General features: G+C 42.2%; 1 protein-coding gene across 1 annotated transcript in view; it reads left to right on the forward strand.

Moving 5' to 3' along the window:
- Window positions 1-19,121, forward strand: part of LOC124616100 — a 131,660-nt gene extending 112,539 nt beyond the window's left edge. Inside the window, exons 13-14 of the mRNA XM_047144360.1 lie at window positions 8,946-9,052; window positions 18,804-19,121. Of these exons, the coding sequence (XP_047000316.1) occupies window positions 8,946-9,052; window positions 18,804-18,975 (279 nt within the window). The 3' untranslated portion in view covers window positions 18,976-19,121. The remainder of the gene's footprint in view (window positions 1-8,945; window positions 9,053-18,803) is intronic.
- Window positions 19,122-26,973: the final 7,852 nt, after the last annotated feature.

Genomic DNA, 26,973 nt, shown 5'->3' on the forward strand with positions numbered 1-26,973 from the left:
AGATATGTGGCAGTTTAACTTCACAGGAACACTGGCCTGCTTCACTTACTGCTGCTCGCAAGCAAACACTTGCATCAGCAAGTCTGCCCATATAATGTGATGTGTCCATCCTCCATTAACGATTTCTGAGCTACTCTACTGTTCTATCCATGTCAGCTCGTCCGCCTCTATTGTGACGTCTGCTAGTGGGGATATTGAAAGGAGAAAGGAAGCTTTTGAAATATGGTACCATAGAGGAGTGCTGAAGATTAGATGGGTAGATCATGTGAAATTTGCCTTCTGCAGGGTTCTGTCACTTGACTACTATTCGCTAATAATGCAACTTCAAACCAAACATTTCAAAATTAAATATTAAAATTCATATAATATTGTGGGGTGTACTCATCCGTTCCTTTTCGTCGATCCGCTGCTGTAACAGTAACTGAGTTACTGTATGTCCACAGTAACTTTGTGTTTTATGCCAAGAATGACTAAATCGAACATTATGTTTCAGAACTTCTTTTTATTATATCACCTAGTTTTTGACCTTTTTATGTACACTGGGGTAATGATATATCAGTCTTCTTACATATTCTGTACAATTTGCCAAGTCTGACATACTTACTGCACGAATTTACGTAAAGTACTCATGTAAGCAATTACATGATTCTTGCACAAAATCTCGTAAGGCACTGATGTACACCTTACTCCATCGAATAATCATAAAGTACTGACCTCCTTGTGCCAGCATGGCTGCTCCTTTTATATACAATTCTGAACAATCCTCGGTATTGTTGTAAATGGTTTTTTAATAAAATTACAATTAAAACTGTTACCTCGAAATTAATGACTCATTTCAACAGTTGCACTAGCTCTTATAGAACAAATACATAGATGAATTTTCAAGCATATAACATTTTAAGAGTGTACAAATGCTCCAAATATGAAGTATTAACAATATTTTTACTACTTTTCTTAAATACAAAAGATACGTGCTTCGTAAAATGTTCCTACCAATGTATATGTTTCCAAGTCTCCCTTTGAATGCGGCAAAATAGGTCTTTTATTTATTATCGACAAAACACCTAAAGAACTGTGCCTGTTTACATGCCACTTATAACATTTTCACTAATTACATTTTAATTTTCTAGTCAGTTTTGATTCTCTCAGTTGGTTTTTCGTTTAAATACCACAGACTGTAATTTAGATATTGTTTTAACGCAAATCCATCTCAGTTTCAAAGAAATGACTTTGATCATTGTACTCGATCATTTTTTCCAGATTACACTTAATTATGTTAATCCTAAATATTCCTACCTATTACAGCACCTATATACTTCAATACAATTGTAATTTAGTAACCAGTTTCATTGTAACAATTTTATAAGTATAGGTTTACCTATACCACTACCTTTTGTTTACATCAGTGATTCCTGTTTATTTCAAATTGGATTGAAAAATATGTGTTTTAAATGGTTTTCAATGGACTGTTATGTCTCAATCAATAACTAATGAGGAGGAACTGAATTGAATTGTGGAGGAAACCAATTTATGCCCCAGTTTGGCTAAAAGAAGGGATTCGTTGATACGACACATTCTGAGACATCAAGGGATCATCGATTTAATACTGTATGGAAGTGTTGGAGTTGGGGGAAATTGTAGAGGGAGACCAAGAAATGAATACAGTATGTGGGTTCAAAAGGATGTAGGCTGCAGTAGTTATTTGGAGCGGCACAGTCTAAAGTAATGTGGAGATCTGTATTGAACCAGTATTTGGACTGCATACAACAACAGCAACAATGCTGACTGAAAAGGAACTTCATGTGACTGAAGTTCGGCAATGGCAAGGAATTGTCAGTTTGGTACTGGAAGGTAGTGGGGGGTTAAAGAGTGTGGAGGGAATCCAAGGCATAGATATACTTAATAGATTCAAAGGAAGGTAGACTGCAGTAGTTATTTAGAGGAAAAGAGGATTGCACAGGACAGATTAGGGTGCAGAGCTGCATCGAACAAGTTTTCAGACTGAAGACAGCAGCAGCAGCAACAACAACGTTACAGCAATTTGCTACTTGAGTCAGAGTTGTTTTGGCCGGCCGGTGTGGCCGTGCAGTTCTAGATGCTTCAGTCTGGAACCGCGTGGCCGCTACGGTTGCAGGTTCGAATCCTGGCTCGGGCATGGATGTGTGTGATGTCCTGAGGTTGGTTAGGTTTAAGTAGTTCTAAGTTCTAGGGGACTGATGACCACAGATGTTAAGTCCCATAGTGCTCAGAACCATTTGAACCATTTTTGAATTCAGAGTTGTTTTCAACAATAGTAATCGACCTGAAAGAAATTGTTGATTTTGCACCTGATGGAACAATCAGTTACATCATTTGTTGTTATTGTTTTATGGAGAGTAGTTACCTGTATTGCTTAACGCAGAAAAACTCTGTTTAATTCATTGTGTGTTTGTTCATTATTCATGTCCATGGGTTGTGGTTGTAGGATCTGTTGTCTATGTTTCTCTAGGCCCTCTAATAATATACTGAGTTTGTGCTAGTGAATTGTACATTTAATCATAGAACTCGCATGTGCTCATGGTAGTGTATATTAAATAATCTGTGTGTTTTACTTCACTGAAACCTGGAACAGTCTGGACATGGGATGTGTCTTTTAACCATTCTGTAGACTTTGTAAAGCAAGATTTTTATAAAATTATCTTTTAAGTACTGGTAATTATGTCAGAGAAATTTATTTGTATGCAATGTCTTTAAAATTGTAGGGCATTTTTAGATCAGTCTTCCAATCAAGAAGATATTAAAACATTTCTAGTGTAATATTCTGTCTGTTCCATAACTGCTCCTTCCTTCTCCCTATACATTAACTAGCAACATACAGAAGCATAAGAAACATAGCAATAAACACACTCAAGGTACAAAAATTCATGAAAATAAAATTTTATTACTAACAACAATTAACTGATATCTGTCGTCCACAATTGACTATGCACCTTAACACAAAATTTAGAGAACCAAAACGGTGACATTACACGTAAATATCTTACATTCCTATACTCTGAGAGCTGGAGGGCTATTAAAACTTTATTTGTTGAAATATGTAGTTAATTTCAAAACATAGAAGTTGTTATTGTGAGAACAGATATTATTGTTCTTGGTACCTGGATAAGTATCAAGTGATTTCCAATGCATATATGGTTGCACAGCCAGTGTTCAACGTCAAGGTTATTTTTCTTAGGTAGCAGAAAACAACAAAACGAAAGCCCGAAGATGTAGGCTCTGTTATGATTGACTATGAGCTGGCAACTGACACCACACAAGCCGTACCAGTTATCAGGAAAAGGATTAAGAAACTAATTGATTAATTACAGAAAAACAATAGTTACGTGGAACTGTCTTGCCATATTTATTATCAGACACGCACATCAAATACCAGTATATCAGTATTAATCATGCTGATACATCAAATAAGTTTGATCAAAATAGCTGATGCCGACTATATTGTTTGCTACATCTATCTTTCTTTTAAGATAAAGGCAGAGTGAGGGTAAAATTTTCCTTGGAACAGTTGCAGTGAACCAGCTATAACAATACATACACAGCACTTGGTACTGAAACAACTGCCACAATAACTACTCTGACTTGTACACAGCATAAAATTCTTTTCGAGGCTTTACACAACATTGATGGCAAAAGACACAATTAAAGAAAAGAAATAGTATCAGAAAGCCACCCCCCCCCCCCCCCCCACACACACACACACACACACAACCACCACCCCCAGTGTTATGGTAATCATTGTTTTCTGTATTCCTTGTCTTCTTCTCACAGCTGTGTAAAATCATTGTATCTGGAGAGATAATCTTTACCACTCTTTCTTTGGAGATTTTCATTCCAGTTTTTCCTATTTTGTAGTATTTTATTGAGGATATTAAATCTATTGGGTTCCTTCTTAATATACAAATATCGAAATCTGTTGGCTCTTGTGCATCCCTTCACTACTCTTAGAAATCTCATCTCTCTTGCTTGTACATTACCTTGTAGACATTTACTTATAATCTGCTTCTATAAAGAAAAGCTAGAATTTCCATTATCATATAAAATTTCAATCTTGTTTCTTTCCTCACATTTTTGAGACATCTTTTTATTTTCCACATATATTTCTTAACTTTGTGATTTTTTTATGTCTTTGTCATACTCATGTTGCTTCATATCCTAAATAGTTGACATGCTTAATCTTTTATATTATTCTGTTATTAATCACAATTTTTGTCCTGACAGAGTGTTTCCATTTAAAAACCATTCATGTTGTCGTCTTTTGTGAAATTGTCAAATGGTACTCTCCACAGATCATACCTCATAAAATGTATTCCTCTTTACAAGAAATCGCATAAAAATGAACTTCTTCGCAAACAATGAAATGAAACAAGTCTTGCCTCACAGAAGCAACAGACTATGTAAATGTAACCCACTAGGTATCTGCAGGTTTGTATGTCCAGAATGTCCCAGTGTTTCTTACAGATGGGGAATGTAGATAATTTGACTTATGTTACAATAAATATAAAGGAACTCAACAATTAAATGTACATGCTTCTAATGAGAAAAAAGAAAACTTATCAAATATTACTAAACAGCTCGCAAACTGTTGACATCCAACACACTGGTACTAAACTCAGCATATTATTAGTAGTCTCAGAGTTATGATGACAGTAAATGAAATAGACTACCATATACCATATATATCATAGCTAACACTTGGTTCAAGAATCATAAAAGAAGGTTGTATACATGGAAGAAGCCTGGAGATACTGACAGGTTTCAGATAGATTACATAATGGTAAGACAGAGATTTAGGAACCAGGTTTTAAATTGTAAGACATTTCCAGGGGCAGATGTGGACTCTGATCACAATCTATTGGTTATGAACTGTAGGTCAAAACTGAAGAAACTGCAAAAAGGTGGGAATTTAAGGAGATGGGACCTGGATAAACTGAAAGAACCAGAGGTTGTACAGAGTTTCAGGGAGAGCATAAGGGAACAATTGACAGGAATGGGGGAAAGAAGTACAGTAGAAGAAGAATGGGTAGCTCTGAGGGATGAAGTAGTGAAGGCAGCAGAGGACCTAGTAGGTAAAAAGACGAGGGCTAGTAGAAATCCTTGGGTAACAGAAGAAATATTGAATTTAATTGATGAAAGGAGAAAATATAAAAATGCAGTAAATGAAGCAGGCAAAAAGGAATACAAACGTCTCAAAAACAAGATAGACAGGAAGTGCAAGATGGCTAAGCAGGGATGGCTAGAGGACAAATGTAAGGATGTAGAGGGTTATCTCACTAGGGGTAAGATAGATACTGCCTGCAGGAAAAAATAAGAGACCTTTGGAGAAAAGAGAACCACTTGTATGAATATCAAGAGCTCAGATGGCAACCCAGTTCTAAGCAAAGAAGGGAAAGCAGAAAGGTGGAGGGTGTATATAGAGGGCCTATACAAGGGCAATGTACTTGAGGACAATATTATGGAAATGGAAGACGATATAGATGAAGATGAAATGGGAGATACGATACTGCGTGAAAAGTTAGACAGAGAACTGAAAGACCTGAGTCAAAACAAGGCCCCAGGAGTAGACAACATTCCATTAGAACTACTGACAGCCTTGGGAGAGCCAGTCCTGACAAAACTCTACCATCTGGTGAGCAAGATGTATGAGACAGGCGAAATATCCTCAGACTTCAAGAAGAATATAATAATTCTGATCCCAAAGAAAGCAGGTGCTGACAGATGTGAAAATTACCGAACAATAAGTCTAATAAGTCACAGAAGTAAAATACTAACGCGTATTCTCTACAGATGAATGGAAAAACTGGTAGAAGCCCGACCTCGGGGAAGATCAGTATGGATTCCGTAGAAATGTTGGAACACGTGAGGCAATACTGACCCTACGACTTATCTTAGAAGCTAGATTAAGGAAAGGCAGACCTACGTTTCTAGCATTTGTAGACTTAGAGAAAGCTTTTGACAATGTTGACTGGAATACTCTCTTTCAAATTCTGAAGGTGGCAGGGGTAAAATACAGAGAGCGAAAGGCTATTTACAATTTGTACAGAAACCAGATGGCAGTTATAAGAGTCGAGGGGCACAAAAGGGAAGCAGTGGTTGGAAAGGGAGTGAGACAAGGTGTTAGCCTATCCCCGATGTTATTCAATCTATATATTGAGCAAGCAGTGAAGGAAACAAAAGAAAAATTCGGAGTAAGTATTAAAATCCATGGAGAAGGAATAAAAACTTTGAGGTTCGCCGATGACATTGTAATTCTGTCAGAGACAGCAAAGGACTTGGAAGAGCAGTTGAACGGAATGGATAGTGTCTTGAAAGGAGGATATAAGATGAACATCAACAAAAGCAAAACGAGGATAATGGAATGTAGTCTAATTAAGTCGGGTGATGCTGAGGGAATTAGATTAGGAAATGAGACACTTAAAGTAGTAAAGGAGTTTTGCTATTTGGGGAGCAAAATAACTGATGATGGTCGAAGTAGAGAGGATAGAAAATGTAGACTGACAATTGCAAGGAAAGCGTTTTTGAAGAAGAGAAATTTGTTAACATAGATTATTGATTTAGGTGTCAGGAAGTCGTTTCTGAATGTATTTGTATGGAGTGTAGCCATGTATGGGAGTGAAACATGGACGATAAATAGTTTGGACAAGAAGAGAATAGAAGCTTTCAAAATGCGGTGCTACAGAAGAATGCTGAAGACTAGATGGGTAGATCACATAACTAATGAGGAGGTGCTGAATAGGATTGGGGAGAAGAGAAGTTTGTGGCACAACTTGACTAGAAGAAGGGATCGGTTGGTAGGACATGTTCTGCGGCATCAAGGGATCACAAATTTAGCATTGGAAGGCAGCGTGGAGGGTAAAAATCGTAGAGGGAGACCAAGAGATGAATACACTAAACAGATTCAGAAGGATGTAGGTTGCAGTAGGCACTGAGAGATGAAGAAGCTTGCACAGGATAGAGTAGCATGGAGAGCTGCATCAAACCAGTCTCAGGACTGAAGACCACAACAACAACAACAACATACCAGGTGCAAAAGTATGAAACCGGAATTTCTCTAAGGATGGTGCTAGCCGTCGGTTTAGGATCCATGACACTGCATCTGCAGCACCATCTGCTTCCTGTAATGGCTCACAACGAATGTCGACATACAGTAACCCAAGTTCTATACATCAGTATCTGTTTCAAACACGTAAACATGTTATGTGCCTACAGACTATGATTTGTGGATAGCATTGGTTTTCTATTATCATTTGAAGAAAACTGTAGCAGAATTGCATCAAATGCTTGTCAAAGCTTTTGGCAAACATATTCCTGGGAAAACAGACTGCTTCAAGTGGTTCAAAAAAATTCAAAAGTGATGATTTTGATGTGAGAGAAGATGAGTGTGAGAAATCACCAAAAACGTTCAAAGACAATGAGTTGCAGCCTTACTGGATGAAGATGAAATTCAAACTGAAGAGGAACCCTTGGAACAACTGAATGTGATGCAGAAAGTGGGAAAATGGGGTCCGCATGAACTGAATGAAAGACAGCACACAAATCGAAAGACCACTTGTGAAATGCTGCTCGCTAGATACAAAAGAAAGTTGTTTCTCCATCGAATAGTGGCAGGTGATGAAAAGTGTCATAAATCATGGGTGAATCCAGGCAAACCATCGACATCCACTGCAAGGCCAAATCGCTTTGGAAAGAAGACAATGCTCTGAATTTGGTGTTATCAGAATGATGTCATCCATTATGAGCTGCTAAATCTGGTAAAAGCGTTAACATTGATTGCTGCCAACAGCAAATGATCTATTTAAATCGAGCATTAGTGAAAAAAGACCGGAATATGGAAAAAGGCAACATACAATCATATTGCTCTATGATAACGCCCCATCCACTCAACAAAACGGGTCAGGAAAACAATCGAGGCGTTCAGTTGGGAAATACTAGGGCAAGCAGCTTGTTCTCCAGACTTGGCTCTGTCCAATTGTCATCTATTTGCATCACTGGGACACACATTCGCTGAACAACGCATCAATTTGTATGAAACAATGAAGATTATTTTGAATAAAATATTGTTTATCAGTTTCAAACAACGACGTGTAATTATTGCAGTCAAATTCTGATTTCATACTTCTTCACGTGGTATATTGGGCAGTGACTGCATTTTCATATAACAACCCCATGACAATAAATGCCACTAACACTCTCTCCAATATATGAAAGAGAAGACTGGTACAAAGAATTGCAATGTCATATTCAACTAAAGCAAATTATCCACCAGTGATTTCATATCTTTGCCTTGTGTGTAGCTATTGGGATTGCTGCAAGACCAGGAGCTTGCTCTTGGTTTCTAATTGTTTATTTATTATCAATAAAAAATTTTACTAGATATTCCTAATGCTTTTTCATAGTAGTGTTCATTCTCAATAACAGACCATGCTATTTAAGAGAGAGAGAAGAGGAGAAGAAGTAAGTTTTAAACAATGGAAACTCCGGGTTGGAATATCAACAGCATGAGGAAAAGATAGATTGCTGCTTACTGTAAAGATGACACGTTAAGTTACAGACAGATATTTCAGTTGCAGGCAGAATGCATTCTGGTCCAAGCTGCCAGAGTTGACAGTCATGTGTATGTGAGGTGTGCTGCTTGTGTGAATGAATGGTGTGTATTCTCTGTATTTTGCTGATGAAGGTTGTGGAGGAGAGCTAATGTGAAAGTGTCTTTTAATTGTACTTGTCTGCAGCTTAATGTGTCATCTTTATGGTAAGTAGTAATCTGTGTTTTCCTAACATTGTTGAAATAAGTTTTAAATTATTTTACATCATTCAGGGAAGTATAAAAGGAAAAAAATTGTAGGTTAGCTTTTTAATCTGAAATATTTTTAAAATATTGTTCTTCCATTGCCTGTTTGTTATATTTTCAGACCGATATTTTTGGACTCCTGTCAACAGCTCATTGTTTCCTGTTTGGAGAGTATATGAAAGTATCACATAAGAGTGGAAAATGGGTTATACAAAAATCATTGCCAAGGTTAGTATGTATCCTGACTGTACATTATTACTATGATTCTTAATTACTGTTGTCATTCCACTGCTGTTAATATATCAACATTTTGTGTTTCTAGCTTATTCATTACCTTCATCACTACACTCCTGTAACTTTGTTCCAAACTCAAAACATTATCTGCCATTATACCTTTAATTGCTAATCTGTTCAGTGTTATAGTATTTCTACAACCCAAAGAAAACTGGGTACCAAAATAAGAAATCCCTCAAAAAAATGATAGATTAATCATTATTTAACTTCAGAAGACACAGCTCTGTTATGACCGGCAGAAATTAATTTAAAAAAATGAAGGAAGACTTGGATTTCAAAACACTGGATTCCTTCCACAGAGGTAGACCAAAGGCAGAAGTGAAAACATGTTTCATCCTAACTTGGCAAGACATGACATCATCAGGTGGATAAGGCACAGCAATTTACATTATTTATTACATATTTTAACAGCCTTTGTCACAGTGCAGTAGCTGTTGTATCTCTCTCTCTCTCTCTTTCTTTGTGTGTGTGTGTGTGTGTGTGTGTGTGTGTGTGTGTGTGTGTATGTATTCTGGTGGCTCACTTACATTCTTCCTATCTTGACAGGCCTTCCCAATGTTTTAGATGTTATTCATCATAATAGCAGTGGAAATGCAGAAATCTTGTATTTTCATCTTCATATTCCTTAAGGATGGATAATATATAAAAACAAGGAAGATGTGACTTACCAAATGAAAGTGCTGGCAAGTTGATACACACACAAACATACACACAAAATTCAAGCTTTCACAACCAACGGTTCCTTCGTCAGGAAAGAGGGAAGGAGAGGGAAAGACGAAAGGATGTGGGTTTTAAGGGAGAGGGTAAGGAGTCATTCCAATCCCGGGAGCGGAAAGACTTACCTTAGGGGGAAAAAGGGACAGGTATACACACACACACACACACACACACACACACACACACCTATCCATCTGCACATACACAGACACAAGCAGACATTTGTAAAGGCAAAGAGTTTGGGCAGAGATGTCAGTCGAGGCGGAAGTACAGAGGCAAAGATGATGTTGAAAGACAGGTGAGGTACGAGCGGCGGCAAATTGAAATTAGAAATTAGCGGAGATTAAGGCCTGGCGGATAACGAGAAGAGAGGATATACTGAAGGGCAAGTTCCCATCTCCGGAGTTCTGCCAGGATGGTGTTAGTGGGAAGTATCCAGATAACCCGGACTGTGTAACACTGTGCCAAGATGTGATGGCCGTGCACCAAGGCATGTTTAGCCACAGGGCGATCCTCATTACCAACAAACACTGTCTGCCTGTGTCCATTCATGCGAATGGACAGTTTGTTGCTGGTCATTCCCACATAGAAAGCTTCACAGTGTAGGCAGGTCAGTTGGTAAATCACGTGGGTGCTTTCACACGTGGCTCTGCCTTTGATCGTGTACACCTTCCGGGTTACAGGACTGGAGTAGGTGGTGGTGGGAGGGTGCATGGGACAGGTTTTACACCGGGGGCGGTTACAAGGGTAGGAGCCAGAGGGTAGGGAAGGTGGTTTGGGGATTTCATAGGGATGAACTAAGAGGTTACGAAGGTTAGGTGGACGGCGGAAAGACACTCTTGGTGGAGTGGGGAGGATTTCATGAAGGATGGATCTCATTTCAGGGCAGGATTTGAGGAAGTCGTATCCCTGCTGGAGAGCCACATTCAGAGTCTGATCCAGTCCCGGAAAGTATCCTGTCAAAAGTGGGGCACTTTTGGGGTTCTTCTGTGGGAGGTTCTGGGTTTGAGGAGATGAGGAAGTGGCTCTGGTTATTTGCTTATGTACCAGGTCGGGAGGGTAGTTGCAGGTTGCGAAAGCTGTTTTCAGGTTGTTGGTGTAATGGTTCAGGGATTCCGGACTGGAGCAGATTCATTTGCCACGAAGACCTAGGCTTTAGGGAAGGGACCGTTTGATGTGGAATGGGAGGCAGCTGTCATAATGGAGGTACTGTTGCTTTTTGGTGGGTTTGATGTGGACGGACGTGTGAACTGGCCATTGGACAAGTGGAGGTCAACATCAAGGAAAGTGGCATGGGATTTGGAGTAGGACCAGATGAATCTGATGGAACCAAAGGAGTTGAGGTTGGAAAGGAAATTCTAGAGTTGTTCTTCACTGTGAATCCAGATCATGAAAATGTCATCAATAAATCTGTACCAAACTTTGGGTTGGCAGCTCTGGGTAACCAAGAAGGCTCCCTCTAAGCGACCCATGAATAGGTTGGCGTACGAGGTGGCCATCCTGGTACCCATGGCTATTCCCTTTAATTGTTGGTATGTCTGGCCTTCAAAAGTGAAGAAGTTGTGGGTCAGGATGAAGCTGGCTAAGGTAATGAGGAAAGAGGTTTTAGGTAAGGTGGCAGGTGATCGGCGTGAAAGGAATTGCTCCATCGCAGCGGGGCCCTGGACGTGCGGAATATTTGTGTATAAGGAAGTGGCATCAATGGTTACAAGGATGGTTTCCGGGGGTAACAGACTGGGTAAAGATTCCAGGTGTTCGAGAAAGTGGTTGGTGTCTTTGATGAAGGATGGGAGACTGCATATAATGGGTTGAAGGTGTTGATCTACGTAGGCAGAGATACGTTCTGTGGGGGCTTGGTAACCAGCTACAATGGGACGGCCGAGATGATTGGGTTTGTGAATTTTAGGAAGAAGGTAGAAGGTAGGGGTGCGGGGTGTTGGTGGGCAAACGAATCTGCTCCAGTCCGGAATCCCTGAACCATTACACCAACAACCTGGAAACAGCTTTCGCAACCTGCAACTACCCTCCCGACCTGGTACAGAAGCAAATAACCAGAGCCACTTCCTCATCTCCTCAAACCCAGAACCTCCCACAGAAGAACCCCAAAAGTGCCCCACTTTTGACAGGATACTTTCCGGGACTGGATCAGACTCTGAATGTGGCTCTCCAGCAGGGATACGACTTCCTCAAATCCTGCCCTGAAATGAGATCCATCCTTCATGAAATCCTCCCCACTCCACCAAGAGTGTCTTTCCGCCGTCCACCTAAAAAGCACCCACGTGATTTACCAACTGACCTGCCTACACTGTGAAGCTTTCTATGTGGGAATGACCAGCAACAAACTGTCCATTCGCATGAATGGACACAGGCAGACAGTGTTTGTTGGTAATGAGGATCGCCCTGTGGCTAAACATGCCTTGGTGCACGGCCATCACATCTTGGCACAGTGTTACACAGTCCGGGTTATCTGGATACTTCCCACTAACACCATCCTGGCAGAACTCCGGAGATGGGAACTTGCCCTTCAGTATATCCTCTCTTCTCGTTATCCGCCAGGCCTTAATCTCCGCTAATTTCTAATTTCAATTTGCCGCCGCTCATACCTCACCTGTCTTTCAACAACATCTTTGCCTCTGTACTTCCGCCTCGACTGACATCTCTGCCCAAACTCTTTGCCTTTACAAATGTCTGCTTGTGTCTGTGTATGTGCGGATGGATATGTGTGTGTGTGTGTGTGTGTGTGTGTGTGTGTGTGTGTGCGCGAGTGTATACCTGTCCCTTTTTCCACCTAAGGTAAGTCTTTTCGCTCCTGGGATTGGAATGACTCCTTACTCTCTCCGTTAAAACCCACATCCTTTCGTCTTTCCCTCTCCTTCCCTCTGTCGTGGTGAAGCAACCATTGGTTGTGAATGCTAGAACGAAAGTGCCAGCAGGTCGATAGACACACAAACAAACACAAACATACACACGAAGTTCAAGCTTTCGCAACAAACTGTTGCCTCATCAGGAAAGAGGGAAGGAGAGGGAAAGACGAAAGGATGTGGGTTTTAAGGTAGAGGGTAAGGAGTCATTCCAATCCCGGGAGCGGAAAGACTTACCTTAGGAAAAAAGGACAGGTATACACTCGCACACACACTCATATCCATCTGCATATATATATATATATATATATATATATATATATATTAGAGGGAAACATTCCACTTGGGAAAAATATATTTAAAAACAAAGATGATGTGACTTACCATACGAAAGCGCTGGTAGGTCGATAGAAACACAAACAAACATGCTAGAAAAATAAATAAAAATGTACATTCTACACTGAAGACAAAGTTCATTGCCATGTATACTGACTACTTTCCCCCATACTCACAGTAAAATGTAATTTGTTTAAAATAATAATATATAAATTCTGATTAAGGTTTGATTCCTTTTTTCAAAGAGGAAAAAACTGTTGCATTAAGTGCAGTTTGAGCCAATCACGTGGAAGGTGAATGTGATCTTAACATAGGCCTGAAGCCACCTGACCACCACCCCAGTTAGCACCATCTCTCGTCTCGAATTATATGTGTGGAACACATCAGAAGTGTGGCAACATGTGTCAAGCTCACACGATGTAGGTGCACAGGCGTGCGTGCGTGCGTGCGTGTGTGTGTGTGTGTGTGTGTGTGTGTGTGTGTGTGTGTTTAATTTTCGCCTGTTGGCAGCTCCACACCTGTTACTTTGTGAATATCTGCTTTACTCCTAAATTATTTATGTCAAAATCATTAATTGTTTGATTACTTGGAAACTATTGTTGGGTATGTTTAAGAAGTACAAATACAATCGCCTTACTTTGTAGTTATAACAGTTCCATGTTATCCTTAACTCATGCCGCACCCTGGCCATTAAACTCTTTCCCCCCTCCCCTTCCTTTTTCTCCCCATTGCCACCCCCACGTGCCGCTCAGAAATATCTTGTGTAGTTACCTAATCCCTGCCAGAGGACTGACTTTTGAGTGGTCTCATATTAGTACGCTGAAATGCAGTGAAGTTTGATGATTACAGGGTCTGGCCTCTCCTAGTTAGATAAGTAAAAACGAAACACCACCAAAGAAAAGTGATATGATCTCAAAGCAGAAAGTTCATGTACGGAATATAAACATAAAGGACTCACTGTTTCATTACAGAAAGCCTTAATGTACAGTAAAAACTATGATAAGTGTTTGGAGGAATGGAATATCTGAAGTGTAGATGTGTTGTTGTAGGTAATAATGCACCTGTGAACTGAGTCTCACAGTCCAAGAAAATGAAACTTCAAACCTTGGTATCCAAAAAGAATACACTACTGGCCATTAAAATTGCTACACCAAGAAGAAATGCAGATGATAAACGGGTATTCATTGGACAGATATATTATACTAGAACTGACATGTGATCACATTTTCACAGGTGCATAGATCCTGAGAAATCAGTACCCAGAACAACCACCTCTGGCCGTAATAACGGCCTTGATACGCCTGGGAATTGAGTCAAACAGAGCTTGGATGGCTGCCCATGCAGCTTCAACACGATGCCACTTGACGTATTGTGACGAGCCAGTTGCTCAGCCACCATTGACCAGACGTTTTCAATTGGTGAGAGATCTGGGAAATGTGCTGGCCAGGGCAGCAGTCGAACATTTTCTGTATCCAGAAAGGCCCGTACAGGACCTGCAACATGCGGTCGTGCGTTATCCTGCTGAAATGTAGGGTTTCACAGGGATCGAATGAAGGGTAGAGGCACAGGTCATAACAAATCTGAACTGTAACATCCACTGTTCAAAGTGCCGTCAGTGCTTACAAGAGGTGACCGAGATGTGTAACCAATGGCACCCCATACCATACCATCATGCCAGGTGATACGCCAGTATGGCGATGACGAAGACACGCTTCCAGTGTGCGTTCACCGCGATGTCGCTAAACACGGATGCGACCATCATGATGCTGTAAACAGAACCTGGATTCGTCCGAAAAAATGACGTTTTGCCATTCGTGCTCCAATCGGTGATGCAGCGTCAAGGGTAACCGCAGCCATGGTCTCCGAGCTGATCGTCCATGTTGCTGCGAACGTTGTCGAACTGTTCGTGCAGATGGTTGATGTCTTGCAAACGTCCCCATCTGTTGACTCAGGGATCGAGACGTGGCTGCACGATCCGTTACAGCCATGCGGATAAGATGACTGTCATCTCGACTGCTAGTGATACGAGGCTGTTGGGATCCAGCACTGTGTTCCATATAAATATCTCGACCAACGCGAGCAGCAATGTCATGATGCGATAAACCGCAATCGTGATAGGCTACAATCCGACCTTTATCAAAGTCGGAAACGTGATGGTGAGCATTTCTCCTCCTTACACGCGGCATCACAACAACGTTTCACCAGGCATCGGCGGTCGACTGCTGTTTGTGTATGAGAAATTGTTTGGAAACTTTCCTCATGTCAGCATGTTGTAGGTGTCGCCACCGGCGCCAACCTTGTGTGAATGCTCTGAAAAGCTAATCATTTGCATATTACAGCATCTTCCTGTCGGTTAAATTTTGCGTCTGTAGCATGTCATCTTCGTGGTGTAGCAATTTTAATGGCCAGTAGTGTATATACTGCCATTGTAGAGGAAAACAGTACCGCAATGACAGAGATTGTGTCCACTAGAATTGTTATAAAATGTGAAGGAAAATAAACTTCAACTTTTGCAGACAGAAATGGTTTTACTGTTCAACAATTACCTCCTTACCGCTGTCACCTCAATCCAATCACACACTGATATGGAGCAAATCAAACAAAATATGTGAGCAAGAAACACCTACAAATCTGTCTTTGAAAACTTTGAAGTCCCCAACATGAATCTAAACAAAAGAAATGCACACAAGAAAAACATTCGAAAGGAATATCGGTGGCATAATGCTTTAATGCAGTAGGACTTGTGAAATGGTTGTCATACATGCTGGATTTGAAAGTAATATTGAAGTAGTTTCTCATCTTGCTTGCTGTTGATTAATACATTTATTATCATGACTTACATGCACATGATATATATGCAGTATGAATAATGTTTTGAAACAGTATGTTCTTGCAGTTCCACTCTTTTAATGGTGACACAATAACTATATCAGCAAACACTAGTATCCTCTCTGTCAGATTGTGAAATTATGTCCAACAAGTCATATTGGCTGTAATGTAAGTGCTATCGGCAGAAGGTTAGTATTACCTTTTTCTTCCATTGTATTTATTTCTTTTGTTGTCAGAGGTCACTCTCGTTATTTATTTTAGAATTTTCTTACAATTTATTGTCAAACAGTATGTTTAAAATTGTAAATAATTTAGGAGTGAAGATGTCCATTCATAGAATAGCAAAAACAGTAAGTCACCGACAGGCACACACAGAAAAGAAAGAAAACTTGCAAGTTTCCTTTCTTCTTAAATTATTTAAGTTCTATCAGAACTTTTCTACATTTTTATAGTGACAAGGAAATTTGCTTTATGTTAGTGAATAAGTACAAGCTTGACATAACTGTCTTCTTGGGTGCAGGCTCAAATAAATAAATTAGTTAGTAAAACAATTAATTTCATAAGGGCCTTTTCATTTGGGCTCTTAAGGCTCAGTGCCTCTCCCCCCCCCCCCCCCCCCCCCCCCACCCTTCTCTCCTCTACTAAGTGTAGTGTTCGGATATAACAAGGTAGGGGTATAAATTTACAAGAGGAAACAGGACTGCAAGACAAGACAAGTCTGACTTTTCATTAAAAAAGTTGAGAAATAGCTCCTGTTTTATAAAAAGCATCTTGATTTTTAAAAAATGACCTAAACAGGAATCTTGTAATTATGAAACATACTGTAGCAAAGTAATCAATATCAGTATTATCCAGAAAACATACATTTAAAGTCATTTGTGCATTTATTTATCATGAAACTATTGCAGAAGATGTGTTTCCCAAAGAAGTATGAAGTAACGAATTGTAGCCTAATTTACAACACTTTCTTCACTAGAAAAGTTAAACATCATACAGATTCACAGTAGTTTGCTTCTCTATTATTTATTTTACAGCTCCATGTATAAATTGTAACAAACTCTTCTGTTCACTGCATGTTAATTCACTTGCATCAATAAGAAATGAACCTCAAAAACAATCTTTATTTGGAAAGTATGTATTAAAAAGATAAGGAATTTTTAAGAGAGAATTGAAACCATGGGAGAAAATTAGAACTATGGGAATCTATAGCTACGCACTCCACCATCCACCGTATGGTGTATGGCATAGGGTCTCCTGTACCACTACTAGTAATTTCCTTTCCTGTTCCATTTGTAAAAAGACCAAGGGACTGTCTATATGCCTCCATATGAACCCTAAATTCTCATATTGTATCCTCATGGCCCTTAAGCGAAATTTATGTTGACAGCAGTAGAATTGTGCTGCAGTCAGTTTCAAATGCAGGTTATCTAAATTTTCTCAGTAGTGTTCCATGAGAAGAATGTTGCCTTCCCTCCAGGGTTTCTCATTTGAGTTCCTGAACAATCTCTATAATACTTTTGTGTTGTTAGAACCTATCAGTAACAAAAAATGAAATGAAATGTCGTGTGGCCAGGGCCTCCTGTCGGGTAGACCAGTCGCCTGGTGCAAGTCTTTTTAGTTGATGCCACTTCGGCAACTTGCACATCGATGGGGATGAGATGATGATGATGACGATGATGATGACGATGATGACAACAACACAATGCCCAGTCCCTGGGTGGAGAAAATCTTCGACCCAGCCGGGAATCGAACCCAGGCCCATTAGCATGGCATTCTGGCACCCTGACCACTCAGCTATCAAGGCGGACTATCAGTAACAAATTAAGCAGCCCGCCTCTGAACTGCTTTGAAGTCTTTCTTTAAGCTGACCTGGTGTGGATCCCAAACACTCAAACAGTACTCCTGAATAGGTCACACCAGTGTCCTGTATGCGTCCTTTACAAATAAATTCCACTTTTCCAAAATTCTCCCAACAAACACTTCGTCTTACATACCACAAACCTTACATGCTTGTTCCATTTCATATCGCTTTGCAACATTACACACAGATATATAAATGACGTGACTGTGTTAAGCAGGACGCTACTAATGCTGCATCTGGATATTGCAGGTTTGTTTATGCTACTCATATGCATTATCTTGCATTGTTCCCACATTTAGAGCGAGCTGCCATTCATCACACTAACTAGAAATTTTGCCTAAGCCATCTTGTACCCTCCTACAGTTGCACAACTTTCAAACCTTCCCATAAAACACAGCCAAATTGGGAAACAACCATAGATTGCTGCCCACCCTGACTGCCGGATCATTTAAGATCATTTATGTACATAGAAAATAATGGTGGTCCTCTCACACTTCACTGGGGCGCTCCTGATGACACCCTCATCTTTGATGGACACTCGTCAACGAGAATGACGTACTGGACTCAGTGCCTTAAGAAGCCTTCGAGCCACTTGCATATCTGTGCTTATACTTCAGTTAACAGTCTGCAGTGGAGCACCCACCATGTGAAATGCTTTTCGGAAATCGAGAAATATGGAATCTGCCTGTTGCCCTTCATCCACAATTTACAGTGTATCTTGTGAGGGAAGGGCAAGCTGAATTTTGTACGAGCAATGCTTTCTAAAACCATGCTAATTCATATACATAAGCTTTTTAGTCTGAAGGAAATTTATTATATTCAAACTCAGAATAATTCTGCAGCAAACCGATGTTAAAGATATTGGTCTGTAATTTTGCAGGTCCATTGTTATACACCCTATATCCTTATATGCTGATAAAAAATTTGTTAGTATAAACCCACCTTAAAAGTGGCATATTGTTATTTCTCAATTTATTTGTGAACCTCTTACTGTGTCTTGATTAGTAGACACTACTAAAATGTGTATCTGCTAGAATCTTGAGAACTGTGATGACTGTAGTTGTCATTTTATTGTTAACAGGTCATGTCATAAACAACTGTGGTCGCAGTTCTTCCACGACCTTCTGAACATCGAGTCGTGTGACAAATTACCAGACTTGGGCTATTGGGAGGCAGCCATGCAGCAAGAAATTGATGTGACAGTTCTAAATGATCAGCTCAAAGTTTTAAAGAATGCGATGGATGGTTATTAATGTGACTTATTTAACATTCTGACACATTATCGTTATGAACACTGCATCTCTGATGTGAAAACTTTTATATTTGTTAATACATTTTTATAATTTTAGAGCTATATATATAAATTCTGTTTCGGTTTGTGTAACCATGAAAACACCAAGAGGCCCTTCATTATTTCATATTACCTGTTACTCACAGGAAACTAATTTGTTACTGTATCAGAAGAAATACTTCTGTGGTGAAAGATATTATTTCTAGGTCTTTAAAGATGAATGTTTGGAGGAGCACTTACCAAATCTGAATGTTAATTATGGAGTGATTTTACATTCATTTTGTTTCTGGCATTATAGATGAACATGAAGCAAGCGTCAGTGTCTAATGGAAATTTCTGCAAGGGAATTAAGGGATGCTTGATTTTGCCTTCAATGAATTAGGGAAACCAGTGCATCATCTTTCAGCTGCAATGTGTTGTTGGGAAGATTCACAAAGCAGTATGTTGGTGTCAAAGTTTATTTGGCCTACTTAAGAGTGAAATACTTTCCAATCTTGCCAGAGGTACCACTTTCCCAGAGATGTACTATTACAGGGAGAAAGTGGATGACTAATTAACTGCCATGTTAGAAATTGATCATTCTGCATCACAGGGCTAATTGACAGGAAGCCCTCAATCATTAAACAATTTCAAGAGTTGCTTGGAGCTAATAAAATCGAGAAATCAATGGGTCCTGGTTGTAAAAGGCAAAATGGCTACAAAATTGGTTTGGCTTGACATTGGCTCTATGTTGAGATGACATTTGTGTAGTTATTGACAGCTGGAAACGGTGCCTACAAGTTCTGGAAGTGTTGCTTATCTTAGTGCGTATTTTCTGAAGGTGGTAGAGGAAATAGTTAAAATTTTTAATCTGGTCTATCATCCCCATTGTAAAGTGATTGTTGCTGTGCTGTTGCTGTTGAGTGTGAGTCGTGGGTGTGCCATGCCAGCATGCTGCACATTATCAATTAAGGGAGCAACATGCAGTGCTGCTTCAGTTATTTCTAGCTGTCCTACTGTCCCAGCAAACTGGGAGAAGCCACATTATACAGTGCTTTTTCCAGTAGGTAACTGTATAGTTAAGGCAGTGTAAACTGCTACAGCTGTGCAGTTTAGTGCGAAAAGGCTGTGTTGTGCAGAAATCAAATGGGGAAACAGATTTAGCCAGGATGGGAAATCCTAAGGGAGTGATGCCATCAAGCAGTAGTACTTCAAGAAACAATAAAGACAAAGAGAAAACAGAACTAATCAAAGAAAAATGAGTGTACTACATCAATGTGCAACTTTCTGATCTTTGTTGAAAACAGATTTTCAGTGCAAGAAATGACACAGACATGAAGCAAGTAAATTAAAAGTGGAACTAAAGGAGCAGGCTGTCTTAATTGCCAAGTTGCAACAACTACAAAAACAAAGTAAGTTGGTGAGAAAACACAAAGCAAACATAAAATGTAAGTGCAGTACTAAAGACGATACTGTTATAACCTTTAATCACTAATAAATTGCGTGGATATACAAACGTAGAAACAATAGCTGGTTACATGCTACCAATTCCGTATCGGTCATTCGACTGCCGTGCCGTGACATGCGGCTGGCGCTGTTCGTAGCTAGGTGGCGCTCCCGCGCTCAGCCGAGTTGCGGAGTGCCTCTATCACTCTATTGCCGTTTGCACGTACTGACGTGGTGGCACTCTTAAATGTCGTGGCACTGTCACAACACTTTTCCCCCCTTGAAAAAAAAAAACACTCACTTCCTGGGAGACACGGACAGCGCGGAGACATCCATGGGCTCTTGGGAGGCCCCGAGAAGATCCCGCGGAGAAACACGAGAGTACGGTCGAAAATGTCCAGGACGGAAGCCCGTGCGTGGAACCTGCCTCCTGGACGAGATGATGGGTGAAAACTCTGGAGCAGCATCCATAGGTGTCGTGGACCTGCGGGTGTGCTCCAGCGAGATGGGTCCCGGAGTAGGCGGCGTCGCGACTGGGACCGGTTCCGGCATACTCGGAAGCGGTAGCAACATCGGCTGCAGCAACACGCACGGGAGATCGGCAGCAGTGACAGGACTGGCTTCTCGGGCTGGTGGAGGCGAAGGAAGGGGCGGTGGCACCGGCGTGACCACCACTCTTGGGCACATCTGGTCGTAATGGCAAACAACCATGCCGTCGTCCGTACGTATTTCACAAAGCTGGCGGCCACGAAGAGCCTTGACCACCCCTGGAATCCATTTAGGGCGAGATCCATACCCTTGTGCCCACACGTCGGCGCCCACCGAGTATTTTCCCGCAAGAGGGGACACAGTACAAGGCATGACAGGGTGAAGCAGGTGCAGTAGAGTGCGCAGTTGGCGGCCATGCAAGAGTTCAGCAGGGCTGCGATCACCCAGAGGCGTGAAGCAATGAGAACTCAAAAATGCAACAGAGCGTCATCTGTGGAAAAATCACTAAGGAATTTTTTCATCTGGCTTTTGAAAGTGCGGACAAGGCGCTCGACCTCCCCATTCGATTTCTGATGGAAGGGCAGTGCTGTAACATGATGAATCCCGTGTCCAGTACAAAAATCATGGAAGGCCTGCGAAGAGAGCTGAGGGCCATTGTCCGTGACGATCGTGGATGGAAGACCTTCTAGCGCAAAGATTTTGGACAAAGCCAGCGTCGTCGCCGCAGTGGTGGGCGGAAACTTCGAGAAGGCATCAATCAACAGCAGCCAATAAGTGCCGAGGAAGGGGCCGGCAAATTCAGCGTGCACCCGTTCCCATGGCTGCGCTGGGTCAGGCCACGGAGAGGGCATTGTACGGGGTGCAGCCAGTTGTTGAGCACACTGACCACACGCAGTGACCATGTGGGCGATGTCTGAATCAATACTGGACCAATAAACTTGCCTGCGGGCCAGGGACTTAGTCCGAGAAATCCCCCAATGGCCTTCATGCAACAGTTTGAGAACATCTTTGCGAAGAGAGGCTGGCACCACGACCCGTGGAGATGCGCCATCTGTGGCCAGAAGAACAACACCATCACGAACAGACAGACGAAGGCGCAAGGCATGGTAGTTGCGAAGGGGATCCGATGCCCGGCCCTTGGTCCTGTCTGGCCAACCCCGTTGAATAAAACCGATCACCTGACGCAGGACCGGGTCCCGCCCAGTAGCCGACGCGACCTGCGACCCTGTAAGCGGAAAACCCTCGACCGCACGACGTTCTGCCTCATCACTGTGGAAACAGAGTAGTTCATCTCGATTGAAAACCGGGTCGGGGCTCATCGGCAAACGCGACAACGCGTCAGCTTTGGCGTATTGGGCCGTGGGGCGATAGTGAATCTCATAGTGAGAACGAGACAAGTATAAGACCCAACGTTGCAGGTGGTGAGCTGCCTTATCCGGAAGCGACGCCGATGGGCTGAACAGAGAGACCAGCGGCTTGTGGCCGGTGATGAGGTGAAACTTAAAACCGTACAAAAAAAAAAAAAAAGCTGAACTTTTTTAGAGCATAAATGATAGCGAGCGCCTCCTTTTCGACTTGAGAATAACGCCGTTGCGTATCATTGAGGGTCTTGGAAGCATAGGCGATGGGTCGTTCCGACCCATCCTCATACCGATGGGCGAGAATAGCCCCTAGGCCATACTGGGACGCCGGCCGAAGTGGCCGTGCGGTTAAAGGCGCTGCAGTCTGGAACCGCAAGACCGCTACGGTCGCAGGTTCGAATCCTGCCTTGAGCATGGATGTTTGTGATGTCCTTAGGTTAGTTAGGTTTAACTAGTTCTAAGTTCTAGGGGACTAATGACCTCAGCAGTTGAGTCCCATAGTGCTCAGAACCATTTGAACCATACTGGGACGCGTCAGTCGCCAGAACCAAGTGCTGACCCAGATGGAATGTGGCAAGACAAGGCGCTGACTGCAAATGAGCCTTCAGGAGGACAAAAGCCTGCTCACACTCATCGGACCAACAGAAAGGAACGTTTTTGCATAACAGCTGATGCAGAGGATGAGCTACCGCCGCCGCAGATGGAATGAATTTGTGATAATAAGCAATCTTGCCTAGAAACGCCTGAAGTTCTTTTACCGTAGACGGCCGGGGTAGAGCAGTAATGGCCGCAACGTGTTGACGTAGAGGGCATATACCCTCATGGGACAAGTGGAAACCAAGGTACACGATGGAGGGTTGGAAGAACTGTGACTTGTCCAGATTGCACTTCAACCCAGCCGAATGCAGAACCCGAAACAGTGAACGCAAATTGCGAAGGTGCTCCTCAGTGGAGGCCCCCGTGACAACAATGCCATCCAGATAGTTTATGCAGCCGGGAACGGAAGCCGTGAGCTGTTCCAAAAACCGCTGAAAAATGGCCGGCGCGCTAGCGATGCCAAACGGTAAACGCTGGTACTGATACAACCCACAAGGAGTGTTGATGACGAGAAATTCCTTGGAAGACGCATCCAACGGCAACTGATGGTACGCCTCCGATAAGTCAAGTTTGGAAAAGAACTCGCCCCCAGCGAGCTTGGTAAATAACTCCTCAGGACGGGGAAGAGGATAAGTGTCAATGAGGCTCTGAGCGTTGACAGTGGCTTTAAAATCACCACACAATCGCAGACTCCCGTTTGGTTTAGGAACCACCACGATTGGCGATGCCCATTCGCTGGAGATAACAGGAAGGAGAATCCCTGAAGCTGTTAACCTGTCTATCTCAGCCTTGACAGGTGCACGCAATGCCACCGGAATAGGGCGTGCCCGGAAAAACTTAGGGCGAGCTGTAGGTTTAAGAGTAATGTGGGCTTCAAAATCCTTGGCACGACCCAGACCAGCAGGGAACACGGACGAGAATTCAGAACACAATCCATCCAGCTGTTGATACGGAATATCCTCAGATATGAGGTGCACATCATCATCAATGGAGGACCTGAACAACTGGAAAGCATCATAACCGAACAGGTTTTCAGTGCCCGCATGATCCACCACATAAAACGTGAGGGGCCTAACAACAGACTTGTAGGCAGTGGAAGCATTAAACTGGCCAACGATAGGAATTTTCTGTTTATTATAAGTTCTCAGATTTCGCGTAACTGGAGACAAGGGAGGGGAACCAAACTCCAAATATGTGCGAGAATTAATGAGAGTTACTGCAGAGCCAGTGTCCACTTGCATGCGAATGTCTTTTATCCAGAACACGAACAGTAACAAACAACTTATTTGTTTGAGAAAGCACACAGTTAACATCCATGTCCGATGCCTTGACCTCGTCGACAGGAACTTTAGAGGACTGACACACAGAAGCAATGTGGCCTTTTTTTCCTACATGAATTACACGTGGCCCAACGATTTTGGACACGCGGCCCTGTCATGCTGTACGAAACAACGTGGACAAGAAGGAAGTGCGGAACGAACCTGCTTCTGTGGTTGCTGTTTTCGCTGCAAGCGTGGCGGCCCAACGCGACGTTGTTGACGCAAGTGAACCGCCGCCACATCGTCGGTCCCCTGGGAAACAGGCAAATTGTCCGTGTCGAAAGTGGTCTGTATAGTGCCTACATCACACCATGCGTCTATTTGCTCACCAGCAGCGTGAGGCACTTCAAAAGATTGAGCGATGCTTAGAACTTCCGACAACGACGGGTTTGGCAGTTGTAAGGCACGTTGCCGAACTTCTTTATCAGGAGCAAGCCGTAGAATAGCATCCCTAACCATTGAATCAGCATAAGACTCATGATGAGTGTCCGTGACAAACTGACATTTCCTACTCTGACCGTGTAGTTCCGCCGCCCAAGCCCGGTAAGATTGATGGGGCTGTTTACGACACCGGTAGAACGCCACGCGGGCGGCAACGACGTGGGTGTTTTTTTGGTAATAGTTAGACAATAAGTCACACATTTCTTGGAAGGACAGAGAGGCAGGTTCCCGCAGTGGGGCTAACTGAGATAGCAGCTGATAGATCCGTGGGGAAATCCAAGATAGAGGAGCATCGACAACGCCGAAAACCAAGAAGTGTTGCCGCAAACGCTTCTCATAATCCTCCCAGTCTTCAGCGGCCTCGTCGTAAGGAGGGAACGGAGGCGGAGAAGAGGAAGACAGACGATGAGTAAGCGACGTCGGCAACACCTGAATAGCAGCTGTCAGCTGCGTTTGCTGTTCAATGAGCGCTTGCATAAGCTGTTCCGTGTCTGCCCCGACACGAACACACAAATCCACAACACAGGAACAAAAATATCCGACCTCGTCGCCAAAAAGTGTTATAACCTTTAATCACTAATAAATTGCGTGGATATACAAACGTAGAAACAATAGCTGGTTACATGCTACCAATTCCGTTTCGGTCATTCGACTGCCGTGTCGTGCCATTCGGCCGGCGCCGTTCGTAGTTATGTGGTGCTCCCGCGCTCAGCCGAGTTGCGGAGCGTCTCTATCACCGTTTGCGCGTACTGATGTGGCGGCACTCTTAAATGTCGTGGCACTGTCACAACAGATACTATCTCAGGGTTGCAGTCACACCAGTTCCAGGTGCTGAAATAGCTGTAGCACAAGCTGCTGGCAAAACAATCAATTGGTCACCCCCTGGACACATCATATTACTGCTACATAACGCAGCCTGTAGCGTTAACAATTGCCTCAGATGAGGAATAGTCGATGGGTTTCTTCATGTATGCCATATGCAGCTGCTGTTGGTCTATGGTGATAAGTTCTGCAGAACCACCAAATTGTGGTGATTCTGATTGCTGCGTTTCACCTGCTGCCCCAAATGGCCCTAGAAATCTTGTAATAGGGGATACAGTCAATTGAGTTAGCAGGCCATTTGAGGTGTGATAGGAAATCTGGCTTCATCAGCCGAGAACATACACGTATAGCCTTGTGATCACGGCTCTGGTTTTCTTGGAAGACAGGACTATTCACAGCATGCCCATTATGAAAATAGAGTAAAGACAACATTTGATCACTGAGAATGTTGACATGAACATTCTGGTTCATGATAACTTGAATGAATAGGTCCAAATTATGTTACAAAAAACTCCTCAAAACATTGCAGGACCATTTTCCACGCACATTGGGTTAAATGCCTCATTGGGCCGCTGGTGCACATCATTTGAGAAGGGGAGAAAAATGTGACTCATCAGACCACACTACATTCCTCTAGTAGCTATAGTGTCCAGTTGCTGTGTTGTTTGGTCTGTTGGAGACGTGTTACATTTTGTGGCGCAGTGACCATTTTTGAGTTACCCTACTCCAGATGTCTGTTACATGCAGTTACCTCCACTCTGTTTGCTCAGTGTGTGGTTGAAATTAACCTGCATCCACTGACAGCAGCAGTTCCTGTCTGGTTTGAGACTGATTGTGACACTCGTCTCTAGTCCCTGCTGGTTAGGATGTTTTTTTATGACCACTGTTCTCACATTATGTTACATGGCTATAAGTAGTCACGGGCATGTCCAAATATGGTACATTCTTTTGCTATTCTATCACATTTCTGCATGGACCCATCTTACTCTATGGTTCCATACAATCAACTGGCACATACACACCACTTCACTATCATGACGTCAGTGATGAAGGATCTCATGACCACATGATACTAGTCCTATGCCATCTGTAATGCTTTGGAATGACCAGTGTGTTGTTTTAAGGAAGTGATTAATATTTTGTCCAGTATGCTTGCTTTGTTCAAAGTGTGGAGAACAAATGATAGGTGAGGGTAGTGCAAGAAAAATTGATGAGCACAACAAAGTCCACCAACAAGCAAATGTGTATGTGAAGGAAATTAAACAAACTATTAATGTAGTCGTCCTACTAGAAACTGCTTCAGAAATCACCAGAAGATAATGAACATTAAAAAGGTGTAAAAGTCACATACATGTGAGCCTGGAGCCTACCTAAGAAAGAAAGCCTTTTAATGATAGTGTAGAACATTACAGGGGATACAGATTCAAATATATTAAGATGTAAAACATGTGCAGAATCTTGAAGATTGACTACCTTGGAAAGCTTTGAAAGCAGTTTCAAACTATG

This window comes from Schistocerca americana, chromosome 5 (assembly GCF_021461395.2).
Source record: "Schistocerca americana isolate TAMUIC-IGC-003095 chromosome 5, iqSchAmer2.1, whole genome shotgun sequence".
In the NCBI taxonomy this organism is placed as follows: Eukaryota; Metazoa; Arthropoda; class Insecta; order Orthoptera; family Acrididae; genus Schistocerca; species Schistocerca americana.